At 46.4% G+C, this 22,046-nt stretch overlaps 1 protein-coding gene across 3 annotated transcripts in view; it reads right to left on the minus strand.

Annotated features, from left to right (window-relative positions):
* The window catches only part of TRAPPC10 (trafficking protein particle complex subunit 10), a 96,779-nt gene that overhangs the window by 19,550 nt on the left and 55,183 nt on the right, over positions 1 to 22,046 (minus strand). For all 3 annotated transcript variants that reach the window (XM_053565689.1, XM_053565691.1, XM_053565690.1), the window contains exons 8-17: positions 15,086 to 15,232; positions 14,406 to 14,520; positions 13,538 to 13,614; positions 12,164 to 12,255; positions 9,769 to 9,909; positions 9,355 to 9,467; positions 4,896 to 5,410; positions 3,712 to 3,853; positions 1,274 to 1,432; positions 199 to 428 (exon numbers count right to left, since the gene is read on the minus strand). In XM_053565689.1, the coding sequence (XP_053421664.1) occupies positions 199 to 428; positions 1,274 to 1,432; positions 3,712 to 3,853; positions 4,896 to 5,410; positions 9,355 to 9,467; positions 9,769 to 9,909; positions 12,164 to 12,255; positions 13,538 to 13,614; positions 14,406 to 14,520; positions 15,086 to 15,232 (1,731 nt within the window). The remainder of the gene's footprint in view (positions 1 to 198; positions 429 to 1,273; positions 1,433 to 3,711; positions 3,854 to 4,895; positions 5,411 to 9,354; positions 9,468 to 9,768; positions 9,910 to 12,163; positions 12,256 to 13,537; positions 13,615 to 14,405; positions 14,521 to 15,085; positions 15,233 to 22,046) is intronic.

A 22,046-nucleotide genomic window follows, 5' to 3' on the forward strand; every position in this document is an offset into this window, starting at 1 on the left:
CTCCTGGGCTGGAACATCATAGTCTGTCTTTGTCCTTAAAAGATGCACCCTTATCTAAGAAGGGGGCGATTCACAGGCACAAATGCTCGACAAGAGAGCTCCTGGGTCAGGGTGCTGACCACTGTGCTGCCGACTACAGCAGACAGGACAGGCGGACAACGCCACCAGGAGCCAACCTACTCCACAGCCTCTCCTCACTTTGTGGTCTGTGGTGACCATGCTGTGGCTAGTCTTCTGCTTGTCCTTGTGCTTCCGATGGGGCTCCGGTGTCCCGAGCAGGTCACTCTCCCCTCTGGCTGCTGGGGCTGAAGGTAAAGAGAGCACTTCCAATTCAAATTCGATGACGTGATACGCAGGCGCAACAGGCAGGCTGATGCTCGTGACCTTATCAGAGGACTGAATCCGGAGCAACGCGCTGGAGGACTGTTCTACAAAAGACAGAGAAAAGTCACTGCAAACACATTCCCTCTGCTTCATCTCTCCTACCACTTCTTGTAAGTGATGGGCCCAGCAGTGGGATCACAGCCACACTCCTCCTGCGCCTCTGTACACAGAAGGGTTGGGTGGGAGGGAAGACACAGGAAAACCTAAGAACAAAACCCTCAGGAGAGGGTGGTGCCTGTGGCTCAAGGAGTAGGGCGCTGGTCCCATACACCAGAGGTGGCGGGTTCAAACCCAGCCCCAGCCAAAAACCACAAAAACAAACAAACAAAAAAAAAACCCTCAGGAGAGAGGGCACAGCATGGATGCTGGCCGGCAGAGGCCAGACAACCATCATTGCTCTCAATCTGAAGACAGTACAAGGTCACTTCCCAGGTGGCCCACCCATGTCTGCAGATGCCCCTCCACTGCACCCCATCAGCAGATCAACACCCCACACCTACAAAGAGGGCCAGCGGGGAAATACAGGTTTCCTAGGGCTTCTGACCAGTGGGGTGAGGGTAGACAGAGGCTGGTGGGGCATCACCAGAGAATAGGGGTTCAGCTGTGATGTAGGATTCCAGTACTTGACCAGGGCAGCATTCCCTGGCCACTCAGTGGTTCACCATTCCCAGTCGCCCCCCTCAAGGGAAGCTCTCAGCCCAGGCACTAGGCCCAGCATTACAAAATGCTGACTCCAGCCACCCACTGAGGACAACATGGGACATACAAGAATCAGGCCATGCTGATGGGTGGCAGTAATGCCAAGCTCATTCTTACATCCCTCCAGTATGCGATGAAGCCAAGGATCCCCCCACAGGAGGGCCTCGCCACCAGGTGGCTGGCGCCTTACCTCTTGTGTTAGAGTAGACCACTGCTCTGTTCTCTGCCTGACACAGAATGAGCATAGATTCCACATTGCTGAGCTGGAGGCTGTCCCCATTTTTTATTGTATAATGGCCAGTAGTGACAGTGAACTTGACCTTCTGAGGAATACCTGCCAAAAGGCTATCTAAAGGGAAAAAGACAGCAATTAGCATCACTACCAACCAGAAGTAGTAACTCGGGACCTATTGTGAGGCTCAGAGGGTACTTCATTCTTTTTCATTTTGGATACTCCACGAATTCAATTTCCATTTCCTTTGCTTAACTTTTAAGCTTGACAATATGGTCTGCAGAGCTGAAGCGAACCTTGCTGGGAACAAATGGGGTCTCTGAGTTGAAGGGATCTTGTCCTCACCCTGTTTCTAGGGATTATAACAGCATATAATGTCTCTGAGGGCCAAAGAATTTACATGCTAGTAAGTCAGTAAGAGAGAGTCAGATAATAAGCCTTTAAGATAAGACCAGAAGGAGACTCCAATGTGCTGGTGCAGTCAGGGTTCCCTCTCCTTGAACTTAGGGTTCTCTTTGGTCTCTCTGAACTCTTTGGTTCAGAAGCAATCCACAGCAGGGACAGCCACCCCTTACTCTTAGAAAGAAACGAAGGGGCGGAAATAGGCTGCGATTTCTGAAAATCCTGTTCCATGAAAGGAAGAAAGAAGAGATGAGGACCAAGAAGGGGCATGAAAAGAGAGAGCCAGGCCAGAGGCAGGAGAGAGCGTGAGCTACGCACTGGCCCTGCGCCCTGCTGGGAGGATAGGCAGGCCTGTGCTCTGCTGGTGCTCCTGTCTCCGCAGACTGCAGTCCTTCTGCTCTCATGCAGCATTGCCCAGAGAGAGAATTGTCTGAGAGACTGGCTGATGCACTAAGCGTCTGAGGGCCTCTGCTGAGGCCGAGGAGAAGTTCGAATGCAGAAAAGTAGGGAAAATGGGAGATTAATCAAGAAAACATGCTGTTCTTGATTTTTCTTTGTATCTCGTTGATTCCCAACCCAAACAACTGAGAAAGTCACTCATTGGTATCTGGATGCCATGTTGTCCTCACTGTTCACAGGACTCCTCCAAATTCATAACTCATCCAGAAGAACAGTAGCTTTGAATTTTCCAAACGTTATGCCTGAGTGTCAAGTCTAACAGACACTCTCATGGAAATACTTCTGATCTGAAAAGTATTAGTCTTTGAAACCTCAAAGCAAGAAAATACATATTTATTAAACTCTCCGCAGCAAACATTAGCTGATGTTTGGCTAATGTGATAATAACGTAAAACATATATTTTGTCTTCAATCCCATTTCCTGGCACACCAACTCCTAAAATCCTTGGAAACTCACAGTCATGCCTTTTGTGTGCTAACAAGCTGACTGTTGGTTGGGTGAGAGCCCCTGGGTAGCCTTCAGGGGGCTGGCCAGAGGAAAGACCAAGGCAGGGCTAGGGGTTAAGGCACTCAGCCCACCCTGAATTCTCTGTGGAGGGGAGAGTGGGTGAAGATTTAGCTGGTCCTCAGTGGCCAATGGTTTTAACAGTCATGCCTATGAAATGCCATCTCCATAAAATGCCAGAGGACAGTCTATGAAAGCTTCCAGCCAGCTCCATGTGTGGGGATGGAGGTTCCCAGGGGTCAGTGTGCCATAGAGGTCATGGACACTCCAATCCCTCCCCTGACCTTGCCCTATGCACCTTTTCATCTGCATCTTTCAAAACATAACATACCAGTAAACATACTCCCTGAGTCTGTGAGCCACTCCAGCAAGTTAATCAAACCCAGTAAGGGAGCTATAGGAACCCCAATTTCTAGCTGTTCTATCAGAAGCACTGGCAGAAGAACCTGGGACATGTCACTGGCACTGGGGCAAAGGGCAGTCTTGTGGGACTGACCTCCCCAGCCTGTGGGATCTGACACCATCCCCAGGCAGACACCCAGCTGGCACCTGCCACAGAACTGACTGCGTGCTTGTAGGTGGGGAGAAAGCCCCACACATTTGATCAAAGAGGTTTCTGTGCAGTTGTATTGTATGAAAGAATAGAAACGAGGGCGGCGCCTGTGGCTCAAGGAGTAGGGCGCCAGTCTCATATGCCGGAGGTGGCAGGTTCAAACCCAGCCCCAGCAAACAAACAAAAAAAAGAATAGAAACGATACTTCTGAGTTTCTTTTTTCTAGTCTCAGAACTAATTTTCCTATTTGTTATTTTCAGATACACATTTATTAAACATGATGGCAACTACAGGAAAGAAAGTATTCAGAAGAACAAAAGAGGCAGAATCGGTTAGTTCCCAGGCATAATTTCCATTAAGTTGCCCAAAATGGCTCTTAAAGGCAGAGACAGCTAAAACCCACTAGAACATCTCAGCAAGTCCTCTCTAACCACCACCACACGGCGAGCATCCTGCAGGGGCTGGGCCTCCACTCACCAGCCAGAGGCTCCACGTGCAGCTGGGGCTCCTGAGAGTACACGTCGTACTGCACAATGGGGTAGATGTGAGGAAGGACAAACCACACGGGGCCCGCGGAGGCACACAGCTGCCGCAGTGTGTACGTTCCAGGCTCCCTGGCCTAGAGTCAAATCAGGCATTTGAAAAGGTATGAGACATTTGAGCTTCTTAAGGCAGAGCCGGGCTGTGCTCTCCCTGCAACACAGAGTGACTACAACTCTCCCCCAGGCCTTCTGCCCCATGCCTAACCTGTCCACACACGGGCTGTTCAAAAAGGCCCCAGAATCTCTCTGCAGACTGATGCTCACGTTTGACTTTATACTTCTAACAAGGTATTTTCAGCTTAATAAACTATATTTGTGGCATTCTCTTTGAAGGGTAGTTAGTGGAGATGTTCAGCTTGAGACTTAAGACACAAGTGGCAAATAGCTGTACTTTCGACAGGCCGAATCCTCTTGAATTAGTGGAATGTACAAGATATGCTGCATCAGAGAAAATTTATGTCAGACTAGGTAAGAAGCAATGGTTTTGATATCCAGGCAGCCACAAGAGGAAAACAAAGTTTAACATGAAATTGTACTCACTTCTTTGAAACCTCATTTTAACAAATGAGGGAGTATTTTAATACACGGGGGGAAAGCTAACCTAACCCAATAACACAATTAGCTAAAAACCTAACTGAACCTAAAAACAAGTATCTATGTTAAGAACTTCACTCAACTGGCTCAGTGCCTGTAGCTCAGTGGCTAGGGCACCAGCCACATACATCAGAGCTGGCGGGTTCGAATGCAGCGTGGGACCGCCAAATCACAATGACAACTACAACCAAAAAATTGCCAGGCGTTGTGGCGAGCACCTGTCCCAGCTACTTGGGAAGCTGAGGCAAGAGAATCACTTAAGCCCAAGAGCTGGAAGTTGCTGTGAGCTGTGACGCCACAGTTCTCTACCAAAAGCAAGATAGTGAGACTTTGTCTCAAAAAAAAATAAAACTTTGCTCAAAATTTATCAACTGCCATAAAAGTATATAAATATTAGTCAGATACACTTTTCTGCAAGGATAATGACAAAAAACAGTTTGACAGAACAGAGGACTGGACTCTATTCTCACCAAGCTTCAGACAATCCTCACAAGCTCCGTGGCAATTCTTTGTCGACTCACATACCTGAGTCCTGAATGCTATCTTGTTGGGCCCTGGCTCCAGAGTCACGCTGCTGCACCTCAACACATGGGCCCCTTCCTCCAGGGCCAGCCCCGAGGGCACGTCTAGAGAAGAGCTGCTCTCCTGCATTCTCAGGAGCACGTGAACATTCCTGCAGATAATCCCTGTCGTGTTCAGCGAGTTATCAGAAGGGCTTCTCTCAGACATCTCATGTAGCTCCAGCGCAGGCAGGCTGTTCTGGGATGTGGGTAGTGGTGAAGTTTCAGCTGGGAAGTTAATGATCCCGTTGGATGTCTTGTGCTTGGTCAGCCACTCGGCAGTCTTCCGGTAACTGTTCTTCTCAATGCTGAAGTGGACGTTGACAGCGATCTGCTCCATGTGAACAGGGACAGGCATCTGACTGCACACTGTTATCTCAACAGACAAAATGCCGCCCACGTGGATCACGGCGTTGGAAGGGTCAAAATGCAGATCTCTCAGGTGTGCAAAGGAGTGCATGGGCAGCACAATCCTGTGACCTGTGAACATAGATGACCAGACCTTCCTCACACCACAGGACCTGGACAAGCTACGGTCACGTGGCGCACACACAAGAGAAGCAAGGAGCAGTACAGTGCAGAAGGGTATCCCTGACCTCCAGCCATCTCCACACCCCTCAAAAGTTACTTGGTCAAAAGCAAAACATAAACAAATAGCTAGATAACTCCTAGAAACCATAAAATGTACACAAATTAAGGTTTCCGAGTCTGCTGACAAACCTGAGAGAAATACAGGTCAATCAAAACTTCTAAATAGTCTAATTTCTAAAATTGTTTTCAAGGGATTCTAATATTTTCCCACTACTTAAAGAAATTTTCAAGTAAAGATGCCTAAGTACCCACCATGCATCTGAACGTGAACTCCAGGCATCTGCCTTCTGTGGAGTTGGAGATAGAGCAAGGACCCTGTCACCCCCAGCAGCACCACAGCCAGGAGGGGGCCAGGGCTCTCCTGGTTCTCTCTCTGACCTTTCTATAAGCACTGGTTTTGACTAGAAAATCCACAAGGCTGCAGAACTGACAGGTTAAGTACTTAGAAAACATTCATCAACTGTAAGACTCATCGAGACTGACGCTAAGATTATGAGAAAATACTAAACAACCGCAATATTTTATTCACAGAAAGCAGGAAGATCATAATTCAACTAGTCTCACACACTAAAATAAGCAACTGACAAGGCCATGGTTCTACCACCAATCAGTTTGGCTTGATAAAGAATCTACCAAACCAGAGTCATGATTCTCTGGAAAATCCCAGCCAGGTGGCTCTACTTGAGTGAATACTCACAGCCCAGCAGTCAATGATCATAAAAAGCCAACACTTTTGGGAAACCTGGCTTTCAGATAGTTGGTAACTGCTATGGGTAGTATTCAGACGTAAAGCCCTAACTCCCATGTAATGATATTTGGAGAAGACGACTTTGGGAGGTTCTGAGGGCAGCTCTGAGAAAGACATCACAGGGCGTGCTCTCCCTCCCCCCACACTAGGACGCAGGGAGAAGGCAGCTGTGCACGGCCAGGAAGCGAGCCCTCCCCAGAAGCTGACCCTGACAGGCACCCCGCTCTCAGATTTCCAGTTTCCAGAACTGTGAGAAAATAAATGCCCATTGTTTAAGCCGCCCAGGCTATGGTAATTTGTTATGTCAGCCCAAGTAAAGTAATACAGTAACTATTTTAAATAAGCCATCTTCTTGGAAAAATAAACATGAGGAGCTTAACTTCACAACAGATTTAACCTTACCATGCAGCACCATCTACAAAGTACATTTTCCAAAACGTTAAAGCTAAACCTACAGCTTTCAGACCCAACTTGCAATCGCATGCTCCCACGAGGAGACACTGGGAGGTTCTCACGACGGTGGAGAGACTAAGGACCGGCACGACACGCGCGACCTTGGAAGCACTAAGGTACGTCACGGAGCACAACACAAAGATTCCTGTCAGATGATTTGTGAAAGTTTTCAAAATCAAATTGAAGTCACTTGTGTTAACAAAGAAAACCATTGCAGAGCCAGAGAAGGTCCTCCCACACGTGTGCCCTCTAACAAAAACTATCACAAAAGATTCCACAAAACTACAACCTTCCACAAAGGCCACTGCAACTTCACACACAGAAAATACTTCTTGGCATGACCAAGAGCAAGACCCCCGTCTCTACTAAAAATAGAAACATTAGCTGGGTGTGGTGACAGGTGCCTGTGATCTCAGCTACTCAGAAGGATGAGACAGGAGACTAAGGCCACGGCACTCTGGCCAGGATGACAGAGTGAGACTCTGTCTCAAAACAAAAAAAACCTTTTTTGAGGACATTTGCCCAGAAACTTCCTGTTCAACCCAGACCAGCACCACCCTTGTTGTGGATCCTTGTAGCCAAGGATAAATATTTCAAACAATTATGTAACCCTTCTCATTTTTCCTTTAAAAGTCTTTGTCTGTCTTAACCTCTCTGCATATAGCACAGAAACGCTGTTATGAGCTTCGCCACTGTGATGCCCTATTCCCACACACTTGTCATTCTGTCTTAGAGCCGCTCCATCTGCTATTTAGGTTGACTATCTCTTCCTCTAAAAAGCTTGGGACCAGAAGGGTTTCAAATTGCAGGTTTATTTTTTATTTTGGAATGTGTACATCATATTTATCAGTTGAGCATCCCTAATCCAAAAATCCAAAAGGTTCCAATGAGCACTGACTTTGACTATAAAGCCAGCACTCAAAAAATTTCAGATTTGGGGCCACTTCAGATTTCTAAATTAGGGATGGTCAACCTGTACTTTCATGAAACATCCAGAATAGGTATCTACATGACAGACTAGTGGTTGCAGGGGGCTAAGAGTAGGTGAGGAATGAATACATGGTTTCTTTTGGGGTTTATAAATATGCTCTGGCCAGGGCAATTAGGCAAGAGAAAGAAATAAAGGGGATACAATGTGGAAAGGAAGAAGTCAAATTAGCCTTGCTCCCAGCTAAAATCTTACACCTAGAAAAACCTAAAGATTCCATCAAAAGCTATTAGAACTGATAAACAAATTAACTAAAGTTGTAGGATACAAAATCAATACAGAAAAATCAAGGCCAGGCACAGTGGCTCACACCTATGATCCCAGCACTCTGGGAGGCTGAGCCAAGTGGACTGCCTGAGCTCACGAGTTTGAGACCAAACTGAGCCAGAGTGAGACCTCATCTCTAAAAATAGCCAGTGTTGTGGCGGGCGTCTGTACTTGGGAGGCTGAGGCAGAGAATCACTTAAGCCCAAGAGACAGGTTGCTGTGAGATGTGATGCCACAGCTCTCTAGCAGGGGCAACAAAATGAGACTGTCTCAAAAAAAAAAAAGAGAGAGAGAAAGAAAAATGGGCAAGAGATCTGAACATTTCTCAAAAGAAGACATACAAATGGCCAACAGATACATGAGAAAATGCTCAATATCACTAATCAGCAGAGAAATCCAAATCAAAACTATGGTAAAACATCCTCTCACACTAGTTAAAATGGCTTTTACCAAAAAGGCTGATTATGTTGGTGAGGATGTGGAGAAAGGGGAGCCCCTATACGTGTTTATGGGAATGTAAATCAGTATAGCCACTACAGACAACAGTGTGGAAGTTACTCAGAAAACTAAAAAATAGGACCACCCTATGATCCAAGCAATCCCGACTGGGTAATAATTATCCAAATGAAGGGAAATCTACATATCAAAGACACATCTGCACTCCCATGTTTACTTGCAGCATTATTTACAGCAGCCAAGATCTGGAATCAACAGAAGTGCCCATGTGGCATACATGCACACCGGAATGCTATGCAGCCATAAAAAAAGCATACAATCCTGGCTGGGTGCCGTGGCTCACACCTGTAATCTTAGCACTTTTAGAGATCAAGACGGGCAGATTACTTGAACTCAGGTGTTGGAGATCAGCAAGAGCGAGACCCCGCCTCTAAGCCGGGCGTTGTGGCGGGCGCCTGTTGTTCCAGCTACTAGGGAGGCTGAGGCAAGAGAATCACTTGAACCCAAGAGTGTGTTGCTGTGAGCTGTGACACTACGGCTCTCTATGTAGGGCGACAAGTGAGGCTCTGTCTCAATAAAAAAAATTAAAAATAAAAAAAATTTATGAAAATATTTGAGACAATTAGGGAAATGTGAACATGGACTTCTTAATAGATGATCAGAACATTGCTGATCTTTAGGTGTGGTCAGGAAACTGTCCTTAATTGCTAGAAGATCCATGATAAATTGATAAATTGTTTCAGGGTGAAGTATTATAACGTAAAGTTTCTCTAAAGTTTAGGGAAAAAAGTGAAAAGATGTAGACACATGTTGCTACACAGCAGTGTTAACTGTTTGCTCTGGGTGGTTGGTGTACCTTGTATTCTTTTTTTCTGTAATAGTTTAATATCTTCATAATAAAATTTTAAACATTAGTCTCACCTGGGCTATCTGACTGCTGGCTGGCAAAAGTCAGTATCTCCTGGCAGAAGTATTTCCGTTCCTCTTCGGTTAAGTGATGATCGCTGGCCAAGAGGCTGCTGGTCTGAAGGTAGCTGCAGTGGGAAGTTAAGGGGCCTGGAGAGAGGCCCTCGCACAGAGGGACACGGCTCACGATGGCTTTGAGAGTCCCCGATAGCCTTCAAAGAGGAGCCCAAGGGGTGTTCTTATTTTTCCCTTAAGTTATTACGAACTCAAAATTAGATTAAGAAAAAAATTGACCAGGCATTTAATTTGTATAATTTGTATTCTACACAACGCATATGTATATGGTAGGATTTTTCTCTCCTTACTATCAGAGGTGTTTAACAATTTTAGTCAATGCCGCTGTATGAAAATATTAAACTTAAAGGATACTTCTCAATTTGTCCCAGGTGCTTTTGACATTCAGCCAGTTGTTTCCTTGTGTGTGTGATGGGCAGTGCCCAGCCCTCAGCCAGGTAATTTTTCAGTGCTCCTTGAAGATAGATTTCTGCCTTTTGTGGAGACTTTTTCCTCCTTGCAAAGTCAACAAACAGAAGCTTTCATTACAGCTCAGGACAATCAATAAACTGAGGTACTGCCTTGCACTCCTGGCTCTCCTTCCTCCTGATGCCTGCCAGGGCTGGTGTACCAACTCCTGACAGCTCTTCCCTCCCCCACACCTCCCAGCCCCTGTATGACAAAGAGCATGGCCTCAGGACCATGTAACTAGACTCTAAGATGAAGATGTGAGAAATGGCTCACAGCGAAAAGACCACAACAACTGCCTAGCCTTATACACACTGGTCAAAGGGCTTCCTGGTCTCAATCTCAGGGTAAAGTGAGAGCATCATTACTATTTCAAGCTGACAGACTAGAAGGCCAAGGCTAAAAGAAGGTAAAGGGCTATCCATAAATACACAGCCAGTCAGCAATAAAGCCAGGAAGTCTAGGTATGTGTGATACTGTGTGACACAGAGCCACCACATGGCCGTACCAGGAAGGGAGCAAGGGTCAACTCTGAAATTCAGGCAAAGAACAAGGAGCACGTTTCAGAGGTTTGCAGAGAACCATGAAGAATTAAAACAGCAACATTATCACCCAAGAGAAGATCTTCCTAGTCCCAATCTAAACCTCAGAAATGTTCAAAATAGAAGTTTAAAGCACAAATGCTAATGGTGTACCAAGAAGACACAGATGCCCTCGCCTTCCCAGAGGGTCAGGACTGGTGAAGTTGAGGAAGAGGCCAACACTACATCAGCACTCACTTTTCCAGGTATCCTCAGAAGACATTTCCATTTCCTTACTCTACTCTTGAAGCAGTAGGAGTTCTCCATTTCTTAAACCAGAGCCATCTCAAGCCCATTGGATTATATTGGCTTTCTAGACTTCATGACCCTTCCTCCAACCCCCATGTTTTAAAGGGGTCAGAACCTTTGATACTTGCTCAGTTACTATCTCTAAGAAAGACTCTTCTGTTTTAGAGCTGGACGACAGACCATTTGTCCAGCCTCTCAATGCCTGCTAATGAGATGGAGGCCAACCATTACCCAGCCAGCCTGTGGCCCAGCTGGGACCAGTCTCTAATTAGCAGGCCAGCACAGCCACTGTGACTCACTGCCTCAGAATATGCTAGGGTTCCAAGTAAGCGCAACTTATAGCATCTGAAGACACATCTTTGCTACATTAATTATTTATTCCTTAGATACATGAGATGCAGACTCAAAAGATCTAAATTTTCATCCTGACCCTGTCATTAATTAGTTGTGTAACTGGCTAGCTGCTCTGACCACATCAGGAAAACTAATAAGTTCACTTAGACAATCTGTGAATCCCTTTCCAGCCAAATCACACCAATTCAAATAAGTTATTTCTTTTTTTTTTTTTGTAGAGTCTCACTGTACCGCCCTCGGGTAGAGTGCCGTGGCCTCACACGGCTCACAGCAACCTCTAGCTCCTGGGCTTAGGCAATTCTCTTGCCTCAGCCTCCCGAGCAGCTGGGACTACAGGCACCCGCCACAACACCTGGCTATTTTTTTTGTTGCAGTTTGGCCGGGGCTGGGTTTGAACCCGCCACCCTCGGCATATGGGGCCGGCGTTATTTCTTAATTCATCTAATGATATTACCTTATTAAACACAGACTTTTTTTGTCAAAAGACCTCATTCTTTTCCTTTATGTCTCTTTTTCAGTGCTTTGAAACAGCAATCACACTGATAGGATTTCTTCTTCTTAGCGAGCTGACTTTAACAAACATGCTAGAACTATGCCACATTTTGAGTGTTCGGAAGCTTGAGTTGGAAGGAAGCCTGCATGATGTGCACACCTCCGCCCTCCCAAGAGCACCCATCCCTCACACACCAACACATAGAGTCACTACACATCACGGGCCTTGAGGTCTTCAATCGTCTTAAGAAATATTTGATGAACCAGTGAAGTTCTATACAACAAATATCTAAGCATCTATACTCCTATTTACTTACCAGTGGGATATAGACTCTTTAATACTTCCTCTTAATTAAAGTTAAATATAATTTTTATATATAAATAAATTTAATTAAACAGAAGAACCTCAAAGACCAATAACAATTACTAAAGATAACAAGCAGACCTTTCCATTTGCTTTTGAGAAATCAAAAAGCAAAATGATGCAGATTTATGGTTAAGAGATTCTACATTTTTTCAATTAAAAAATTTATGCACACTGTATATTAAACTCCATACATAACAAATCTTCCCTTGCCATTCATGTGAAATGTTTAAAATTCAAAGAAAAGTTCAAGATCAATTACATGTAAAACTCTGCCAGGTCTTTTCCAACAAACTTAGCAGATCGAATCCTCCCAATGCTTGTGTACATTTCAATGGTAGCGTGAGACAGATCCTACGGAAAAGTAAAAGGAGCATAATCATATATTTGGAATATTTTGAAATAGGGTCTGACTCTGTCCCCTAGGTTAGAGTGCAGTGGCATCATCACAGCTCACAGCAACCTCCACTCCTGGGCTGAAGCGATCCTCCTATTCAGCCTATCGAGTAGCTGGGACTAGAGCCACGCAGGACGAATTTTTCTACTTTTTGTAGAGATGAGGTCTTGCTCTTGCTCAGGGTGATCGTGAACTCATGGCCTCAAGTGATCCTCCTGCCTCAGCTTCTCAAAGTGGTAGGATTATAGGTGATGAGCCACCATGCCTAGCACATGTATTAGAATTTTTAATGACAAATACTACATTTATTTACTCAAAGCTGAAGCAAAAGACAGTTACTAGTGTAACATTACTTTTTACTTTGCATCTACTTTTATGTCAAATTTTTCTGTAATATGTAATCAAAGTCAGTAACCTGTATATAAATTATGAAGCACAACGGAATATCCACAAATGCATGCAAAATAGAATATTTAACTTTTCAACGTACTTTCTATATGTGGGTATCATTTTTGACCCTTTTCGCTGTTGTATAATAGGGACAAAGCATTAGAGGCTACTGTCACACGTTCTGGAGTTAACTGTGACCCAGGAGCAAAGCTGATCCTCTGAGCTTCTCTACCTATGCTGCTTTCTGAAGTCTAATTTAAATCTTCCAAAATCAGGCTCTACCCAGGTTCAAATTGTTCCTTCTTACAAAGAAAAGGACTCATTATCCTCTCTTACCATTTCTTTTTTTTTTTTTTTTGTAGAGACAGAGTCTCACTGTACCGCCCTCGGGTAGAGTGCCGTGGTGTCACACGGCTCACAGCAACCTCTAACTCTTGGGCTTACACGATTATCTTGCCTCAGCCTCCCGAGCAGCTGGGACTACAGGCGCCTGCCACAACGCCCGGCTATTTTTTTTTTATTGCAGTTTGGCTGGGGCTGGGTTTGAACCCGCCACCCTCGGCATATGGGGCCGGCGCCCTACTCACTGAGCCAATGAGCAAGCCCAGTGTGAACAAAACAGTAAGTCTTCCCTTTAGGCTTTCATGCCTAATTATTAGTACAAGGGGCACCAGGAACACGTGATAAACAGCAATTATTCTTTTTGTGTCCACAACTCCCTAGGTACCAAAGAAACATGCAGGCCAACAAGAAGAGGTCTCAGATACCAGCACTTCCCAGTTCAAAAGCTCAAGAGCCTCTAGAAACTGGCTCACCCCATGGACAGACAGGGAACACTGTAATACTTACTAAATAGTGTTTTTCAAATGCTTCCACTGATGATAATGCTTCCTTGAGTTTCTTATAAGGACTCTGAGCTGTGTTAGCTTAAAAAGAAAAGAGAAGAGAATCCTTCTTCAGCTCCACATGCACGGTCCTGTGCAGTTACGTTCACCTTACAACACTGCAGGTAGATGGCCTCGTGCGGTTCTTGTGGAAATTACAAACCACCACATCAACTGAAACTGTATCACTGTGCTTTTCCAATTAATATATTCATAAAACAGTCTGAACTCTTCAGACATACAACTCTGATCATTAAGACTTTCACCTACAAAATAATCTGAAGTGGTCTCCAGTTGATATAGTGTAACATATACCCTCCCTTCAAAATGTATTCAATTTAGTAAGAGAGCCCTCAGTTCATCGGGCATTCTTACTACAGTTTACTTTAGCAATGGTTTTGCTATGACACACTCTTACCATATTTTTGTATCTGAAACAATTAATATCACTCCTTTCAAAGTGCTTTACTACCCAGGAGTAATTTATTGAAGATGTGTCAGGCTACATTGCTAGAAAAAGATCATTTGTAATTCAGATGGAGACTGACGCACTGAGACTTCACATGAACTGTAAAAAACAACATTATCAGCTCATTCAAGTCTAGGAGAAACTCAGATACATTTTTTAAAATCCTTCCTATTTCTTGAACTATTTTTAACATTCCTTTATGCTGTTAAAAGGTAAAATACCCTATCTACTAATCTAGTCAGCATATAATGGGCATAACTTCCCACATGGTGAGTAATTAGAACTTGAGTTAAACAAGCCAAGTTGCAAAGGATGTTTTCATTACTTTCTACTGTACACTCACAGAGCTACAAATAAACAGTACCTGTTTCAGGCCGCTCAGCTCCCAAACCTGCCAAAAGATCAACTGTCCTATTGAGATCTTCTGAGTTAGGTCCTTTTTCTGACACGAGCCCACACAGATAGCCCAAGGACTTTAGCTGTTAAGATAAACCCACAATTTCAATTAATTTTCCATAGGAGTCCACAGAGAATTCAATAATTTTGAATATAAAAATTTTGTATTCAGAAGAAATTTAGCTTTCCTATCCACAGGATTCCTATCTGGATATAAAAATATAATTCACTGGGGTCATTTCTCAGTGTGGCTCTGAGGGTAGGAACCCTCTGCTTCCACCTGCACCTCGCCATGCCGCCCCGAGCTTCTGAGGTCCACGGCTCCGCTACACCGCCACAAGCCCTGGCAGTCTGCCCTGCTGCATAAAGCGCCGTCACCACTAGCGTGACCAAAGCCACCCTTTGTTTCTATACACTGTTCCACATTCTATCCCTCTTGGAATACAGCCACTTCCACGGCATGCGTGCAGCAAGCGCTCACTGTGTGCTGAGGAAGCTCCTGCCCAGGAGGGCACTGTGGCGTCTGTGGCTGCAAGCAGACGCAGTCTAAGGCCACTAGAAATGCCGACTTGCACTCTGAGTGAGCAGCACTAATCCTGACAGCTGACTCCCCCGCAGGGAGGCATGAGCACTCGTGCTGGGCAGCACCTTTTCTGTGGCATAGCTCCACAGCCCCACGGTGTGGGCGATGTTTGAGTCTATCTGCGCCCGGTCACAGCAGCCTTCAATTCTCTGCAACACCTCCAGGCAGCTCAGGAACACCCAGCAGTCCAGAGCACCGGGCGGGACAGATACCTGCAGGCACAAGAGTGGTGTTTGAGGGCACTGGGAATGCATGAGGCAGCACTCCAGCTTGAACGCTCAGGACCCTCACCCGCCTCCAGCAGCCACCCCATCTGACAGTGCTGTCATCTCTAAAACCACAGAAAAGAAAGGGCAGAGGACACTAATTACTTGAGTTCACATGGGGAAAGAAAAGGAGAGAACTATATTCACATATTATTGAGTTTTATGTATTTGATGATAATGAACAACTTAGTAGGATATATATAACCTTCAATCATATATTTTAAAAACCTTATTGAGGAAAAAAAAACCTATAAAATATCAAATATCATTGCTTACTCTGAAAGCATGAACCGGTTACATCTCAGTTTGAAAGGAAATAGGCAGGGAGAAACTAAAACCTCAGATAACTGTTTGATCACATTTAAGAAGTACCATGGCCAGGCATGGCGGCTCACACCCATAATCCTAACCCTTGGGGAAGCGGCAGCCCAAGGATCTCAAGAGGTCAGGCATTTGAGACCAGCCTGAATAACACAGTAAGACCCCACCTCGACCAAAAATGTTTTTAAAAATTAGCTGGGCAGTGGTGCACGCCTGTCATCTTAGCTACTCAGGAGACTGAGGCAAAGGCTCTGGCAGAGGGTGTCAGGATCGTTTGCGCCTAGGGTTTGAGGCTACAGTAAGCTATGATCGCGCCACTCCATTCTAGCCTGGGTGACAGTGCAAAACCCTGTCTCTAAAAACACCATGTACAATAGCGGAAACTAAATACTGAATAGATATCAAATGATATTTAGGAATTAACAGTTTAATATTTTTAGGAGTGATTACCCTCTACTTCTGCATATATTTTCTTATTAAATTAAAAAATATATATTTTATTATCAGAAACGCAAACGCACCTAATATATACAATCAATTCTAAGATGTACATTCCCTCCATTTTAGCATCTCTGAAATAGGAGTGTCTCTCTCAACCAATGGCATCTTACAGTTACAGTTACAGGCAATGCTGAATTTTTTCTTTTTTTTTTTTTCAAGACAGAGTCTTACTCTGTCACCCTTGGTAGAGTGCCATGGCGTCATGGCTAACAGCAACCTCAAACTCTTGGGCTCAAGCAGGTCTCTTGCCTCAGCCTTCTGGGTGCTGAATTTCTTCCTGTTGGCACCAACTTCTTCACATGTCTGTGTTTGGATGAAATGTGCTGACTGCTGCTGTCACATGGGGACTGAAGAGGGCACCCTGCCCGGTCCTCAGGGAGGAGCTGCATATACTGGCAGCACGGACTTAGGAAAGATGTCCCCAAGACACCTGGGCATGAGTGACAGTCAGAGGGTCTGGAACCAACTAGAAAGGACCATGAAGTGCCAATAAGTATTCCTACAAAAGCTGAACAGCACGATTCTTGAGAAGTGAAATAAACTACTTAAATCCTTTGGGGAAAAAATCAGCATAGAAAAAAACTATGCAATCAGAAGCTGCTTCTATGAAGTCACCCAGCAGAACACACCAAAAGGCAGCACAGAAGAGTCAGCCAGCGGGACGAAGACCATGCTCCCCACTGCCGCCAAGGACAGCAGTGTCCTCCTCACACTAGAGCAGGCTCAGGGGGCTGACTTCAGCCCACACAGCTGTAGATGCCAGGTAATCTGGGGTGTTTTCACCTCCCAAGACAGGCCACCACAGGTGCCAGCTCTGTGGAACTTCCTATAAACATGCCACCCTCCCCTAGGCACACACTGGTTGACAAAAAAGACCTCATAAGTGATTAAGAGACTCGGACAAACAATTACAGGCAGAGAGGGGAGGAAAAGCCCCCTAGTCAGGGCAAAGGCTCTGGCAGAGGGTGTCAGGGCACAAGTGGCTGGGCACATGTGGGCAGCTCTACAGGCAAAGCCCCTTGTCTCAGGGGCCAGGCCACGCTCCAAAACCAGGATGTGACAACAGCAAAGGACCAGGGCAATGTGACAGATGACACAGCTGCACACGCAGAAAGAGCCCAGAAGGCACCAAAATGTGAGTAGCAATATTCTCTTGCAGCAAGACTACAGATGTTTTCTTGGTATGTTTATTTTTAACAAGACCAAGTACCACTTTAGTAGGTTTGGGCAACAGTATTTTAAAAGGAGCAGCGGCTTTTCTGAGGGTAAAAGCCAATCTAGTGCAGCCATGGCCGCTGCTGAAGTTTCCACTTGGACTTCCAACCTGGAGGAGGAGGGAGACAGCAGGCAGGTCCCTGAAGGTGACCCACCACTGCTCCCTCCGGGAACTCACAATCACACCAGGCACTGCTCTCTGGTGGCTGCCACAGCCCTTCTCTGTAGCCCAATGCGAACAGCTTCAGAGAGCACTGCAGCTTTCCACATTTCCTGTCACACACCATTTTAAAATTTTACTGGAAAAAACACATGCATATTAATCTGGCAGGCCATGTGGTATGTAGGGTCACCTCGAGGTGACGTTACCTCCTACTGTGCATGCCCCTCTCAGCTCCCAACCAACTTCAACTAAGCAGCCCAAAGAGCCCTGATCCCTCTCTCCCCACCACAGAGGCCTGAGAAGTGGCAACCAGACCTTCAGCAGTAGTTCATCTAAGACTTTCAAAAACTTTAAAGAAACAAATTTATTAAAATATAATTGTAGTGGTAGTTTTTTCATTGCTTTTAAAAAATAAGTGACAAGGCTGGGCACAGTGACTCACGCACTCTGGGAGGCCAAGGCGGGTGGACTGCCTGAGCTCACAGGTTCGAGACCAGACTGAGCCAGAGCAAGACCCTGTCTCTAAAAATAGAGACAGGCATTGTGGTGGGCACCTATAGTCCCAGCTACTCTGGGGGCTGAGGCAAGAGAATTGCTTGAGCCCAGGAGTTTGAGGTTGCTGTGAGCTATGACACCCCAGCACCCTACCGAGGGTGACAAAGTGAGACTCTGTCTCAAAAAAATAAAAAAAAGTGACAAAATATACCCAGTAAGGCACAAAGGGACACAAATCTCAAATCCAGAGGTCAATAAATCTAGAGGTGACTATCCAATCAAGCAGTAAATTTCCACTGTCCTAGAAGGTCCTCTGTGCCCCTTTTCTAGTCAAACTCACCTCAAACAGGTGCCCCCATCACCAGCAATTCTTTTTGCCTGGCTTTTGAACATCGCATAGTGGAAGGCGTCCTGTCCTCTCTTACACACATGGCTTCTTTAGGTCCCAGCCTTGCTGAGCCCACGGTGGCTTGCTCCTCCTTTCTGCTATGTATCACACCCTCCGGTGAACAGGCACGACATACTTATAAATCCCCTCCAAGTGTCTGGGTAGTCTCCAGCACTAGCTGCTGTGGGTAAGCTACCACAATGTTACCCTAACAGCAAGGGGTGGGGGAAGCCTTCCAAGACTCAGAAGACTTTCCCGCCCGCAGCGTGGCAGCCTCCAGGGAGGACAGGAATCCCTGCTGCAGAGATGTGTGCACTCAGGTGGAGGGGAAAGGTGGCATGGGCAGGATAGGAGCCACGGGGGTAAGGGGGCGGGCAGCGCTGGGCCCAAACCAACCACCCTTCTAACTGGGGCACTGCCAGTGCTGGAGAGCTGCCGCCCCGAGGAGCCCAGAGCAGGGCCTCACCATCAGGTATTCATGCACACAACCCAGTAACCCAGGGCGATTTCACCACAGGCAGCACTGCCACTAGTGCCACTAACACGGCAGCAGCACATACGCTATTCTCAGGAAACAGCTGGGAAGTTAACCAAGGTCAGAGCCTCTCACTGGTCCCCAAAGTTCTATGAACATCCCCACAGGCATGCTGGTTGAACTCATTTTCTTGGTACAAACCTGCGGGTGGCACTGCTGCGTCACAGCCCAGGCATGTCTGTGCTTTACGAGACACTAGCAAAGGGTTTCAGAGCCTCTGTACAAAGCAGTGCTTTCATCATCACATTTCAGTTCCACTCTTTCTATCCTTACCATCACTCGGAACCGCTTTATAAAAAATCTTACTTCGTACATTATGGTGGAAGTTGAGAATAAAAAAAAAAAGTCCCACCAACTCTGGAAAAGTATGAGTCCTGCAGCCACGGTCTTCAATTACCCTAACAAGCATCAGCTGCTGGCTCCTGAGGGGCAGACAACAAGGACACGTCCACGCAACTGCCACCTTGTCACCAGGAACCACACTTCTGCACATGGCCTCTGCCACCGCAGAACACCACACTCCCAGACCAGCAGAGACAGCATTTGGTCTGTTCTGAGAGCCCTTGTCTGACTAGCAGAGCTCTGTCATTTTGCTTGGGAACTGGGTGGTGGGCTTGTCCTCTCCTGACCACTGACATTTCCCCAGTGAGAAATGGTGCTGACATCGTCAAGCAATGCTTGGCCATGTGGATATCATTCTTTAATTTTCTTAAAGCCCCTTCTCTATTAGTAATGGCAAGAGCCACTTTACCATTTTTAAAGGCATTCTTCCTCTTTCTTTTGATAAACCTACCTTTAAATGTAACCCACATACTGGAAAGGACATGAGTCCTGAGTAGCCCCCAGCATGCCCACCACGGACGGAGGTCAGAGTGGAAAGAGTTGCAGGAGTCTCTTGCCAGCCACCACCCAGCACAGATGCATCACTGGGCAGGATCACAACAGACTGGTTCTGCTTTACTTTGAACTTTATATATGAGGAATCAAAAAGCACATACTGTGTCCGTCTTTTTTTTTTTTTTTTTGTAGAGACAGAGTCTCACTTTACCGCTTTCAGTAGAGTGCCATAATGTCACAGGACTCACAGCAACCTCTAGCTCTTGGGCTTCGGCGATTCTCCTGCCTCAGCCTCCCGAGCAGCTGGGACTACAGGCGCCCGCCACAACGCCCGGCTATTTTTTGGTCGCAGTTCAGCCAGGGCTGGGTTTGAACCCGCCACCCTCAGTATATGGGGCCGGCGCCCTACTCACTGAGTCACAGGCACCACCCTGTCTCCGTCTTTTGTAGCTCAACTGTGTGTCGGGGAGATTCACCCACTACGGCTTGCTCACACTGTGTGCTGCTCACTGCATGGACATGGCAGGATAACGTCGCCCCTTAGACGCAAGGGACATGTGGGTTCTTCTCGCTTTCTACCTGTGATGACTCACGGTGCCACAAGCATATCTGTACTTGCCTCTTGATGCCCGTGTGTGCCTTTTCTGAATACACCAGGGAGGATGTGCTGGCTCACAGAGTAGGTACGTGTCCCTCCCTGCTGTCATCACTAAACAACTTTCCAAAGCAGTTATACCAATTTGTATTCTGTCACTGACAGAGCTCCGTCCTTCCACCTCCTGCTACTGCTCAAGGGAGACTCCACGTCAGGCATCCTGGTGAGTGTGCACTGTCATTAATAAGATTAAGCACCTTTCAGATGCTTGCTGGCCACCTGCATATCCTCTTTTGCTTGTTCTTCTGTTGCAGTGTCAGTCTTTCCCAAGTGATGTACATGAATTCCTCATGTACTCTGATGAGCATCCCCTGAGTTCCTCATGTACCCTGATGAGCATCCCCTGAGTTCCTCATGTACTCTGATGAGCATCCCCTGAGTTCCTCATGTACTCTGATGAGCATCCCCTCTGAGTTCCTCATGTACTCTGATGAGCATCCCCTCTGCGTTCCTCATGTACTCTGATGAGCATCCCCTCTGCGTTCCTCATGTACTCTGATGAGCATCCCCCGAGTTCCTCATGTACTCTGATGAGCATCCCCTCTGAGTTCATGTACTCTGATGAGCATCCCCTCTGCGTTCCTCATGTACTCTGATGAGCATCCCCTGAGTTCCTCATGTACTCTGATGAGCATCCCCTCTGAGTTCCTCATGTACTCTGATGAGCATCCCCTGAGTTCCTCATGTACTCCGATGAGCATCCCCTCTGAGTTCCTCATGTACTCCGATGAGCATCCCCTCTGAGTTCCTCATGTACTCTGATGAGCATCCCCTCTGAGTTCCTCATGTACTCTGATGAGCATCCCCTGAGTTCCTCATGTACTCTGATGAGCATCCCCTGAGTTCCTCATGTACTCTGATGAGCATCCCCTCTGAGTTCCTCATGTACTCTGATGAGCATCCCCTCTGCGTTCCTCATGTACTCTGATGAACATCCCCTCTGCGTTCCTCATGTACTCTGATGAGCATCCCCTGAGTTCCTCATGTACTCTGATGAGCATCCCCTCTGAGTTCCTCATGTACTCTGATGAGCATCCCCTGAGTTCCTCATGTACTCTGATGAGCATCCCCTGAGTTCCTCATGTACTCCGATGAGCATCCCCTGAGTTCCTCATGTACTCCGATGAGCATCCCCTGAGTTCCTCATGTACTCCGATGAGCATCCCCTCTGAGTTCCTCATGTACTCTGATGAGCATCCCCTCTGCGTTCCTCATGTACTCTGATGAGCATCCCCTCTGAGTTCCTCATGTACTATGATGAGCATCCCCTCTGCGTTCCTCATGTACTCTGATGAGCATCCCCTGAGTTCCTCATGTACTCTGATGAGCATCCGCTCTGAGTTCCTCATGTACTCTATGAGCATCCCCTGAGTTCCTCATGTACTCTGATGAGCATCCGTCTGAGTTCCTCATGTACTCTGATGAGCATCCCCTGAGTTCCTCATGTACTCTGATGAGCATCCGTCTGAGTTCCTCATGTACTCTGATGAGCATCCCCTCTGAGTTCCTCATGTACTCTGATGAGCATCCCCTGAGTTCCTCATGTATTCTGATAAGCATCCTCTCTTGATTGCCCTTCCTGCAAATACCCCTCCACCTTGCAGCCCATCGATTCATTTGCTAGACAGTAATTGGAGAGAGTTCTGATTC

The sequence above is a fragment of the Nycticebus coucang genome, chromosome 16 (genome assembly GCF_027406575.1).
Source record: "Nycticebus coucang isolate mNycCou1 chromosome 16, mNycCou1.pri, whole genome shotgun sequence".
Classification (NCBI taxonomy): domain Eukaryota; kingdom Metazoa; phylum Chordata; class Mammalia; order Primates; family Lorisidae; genus Nycticebus; species Nycticebus coucang.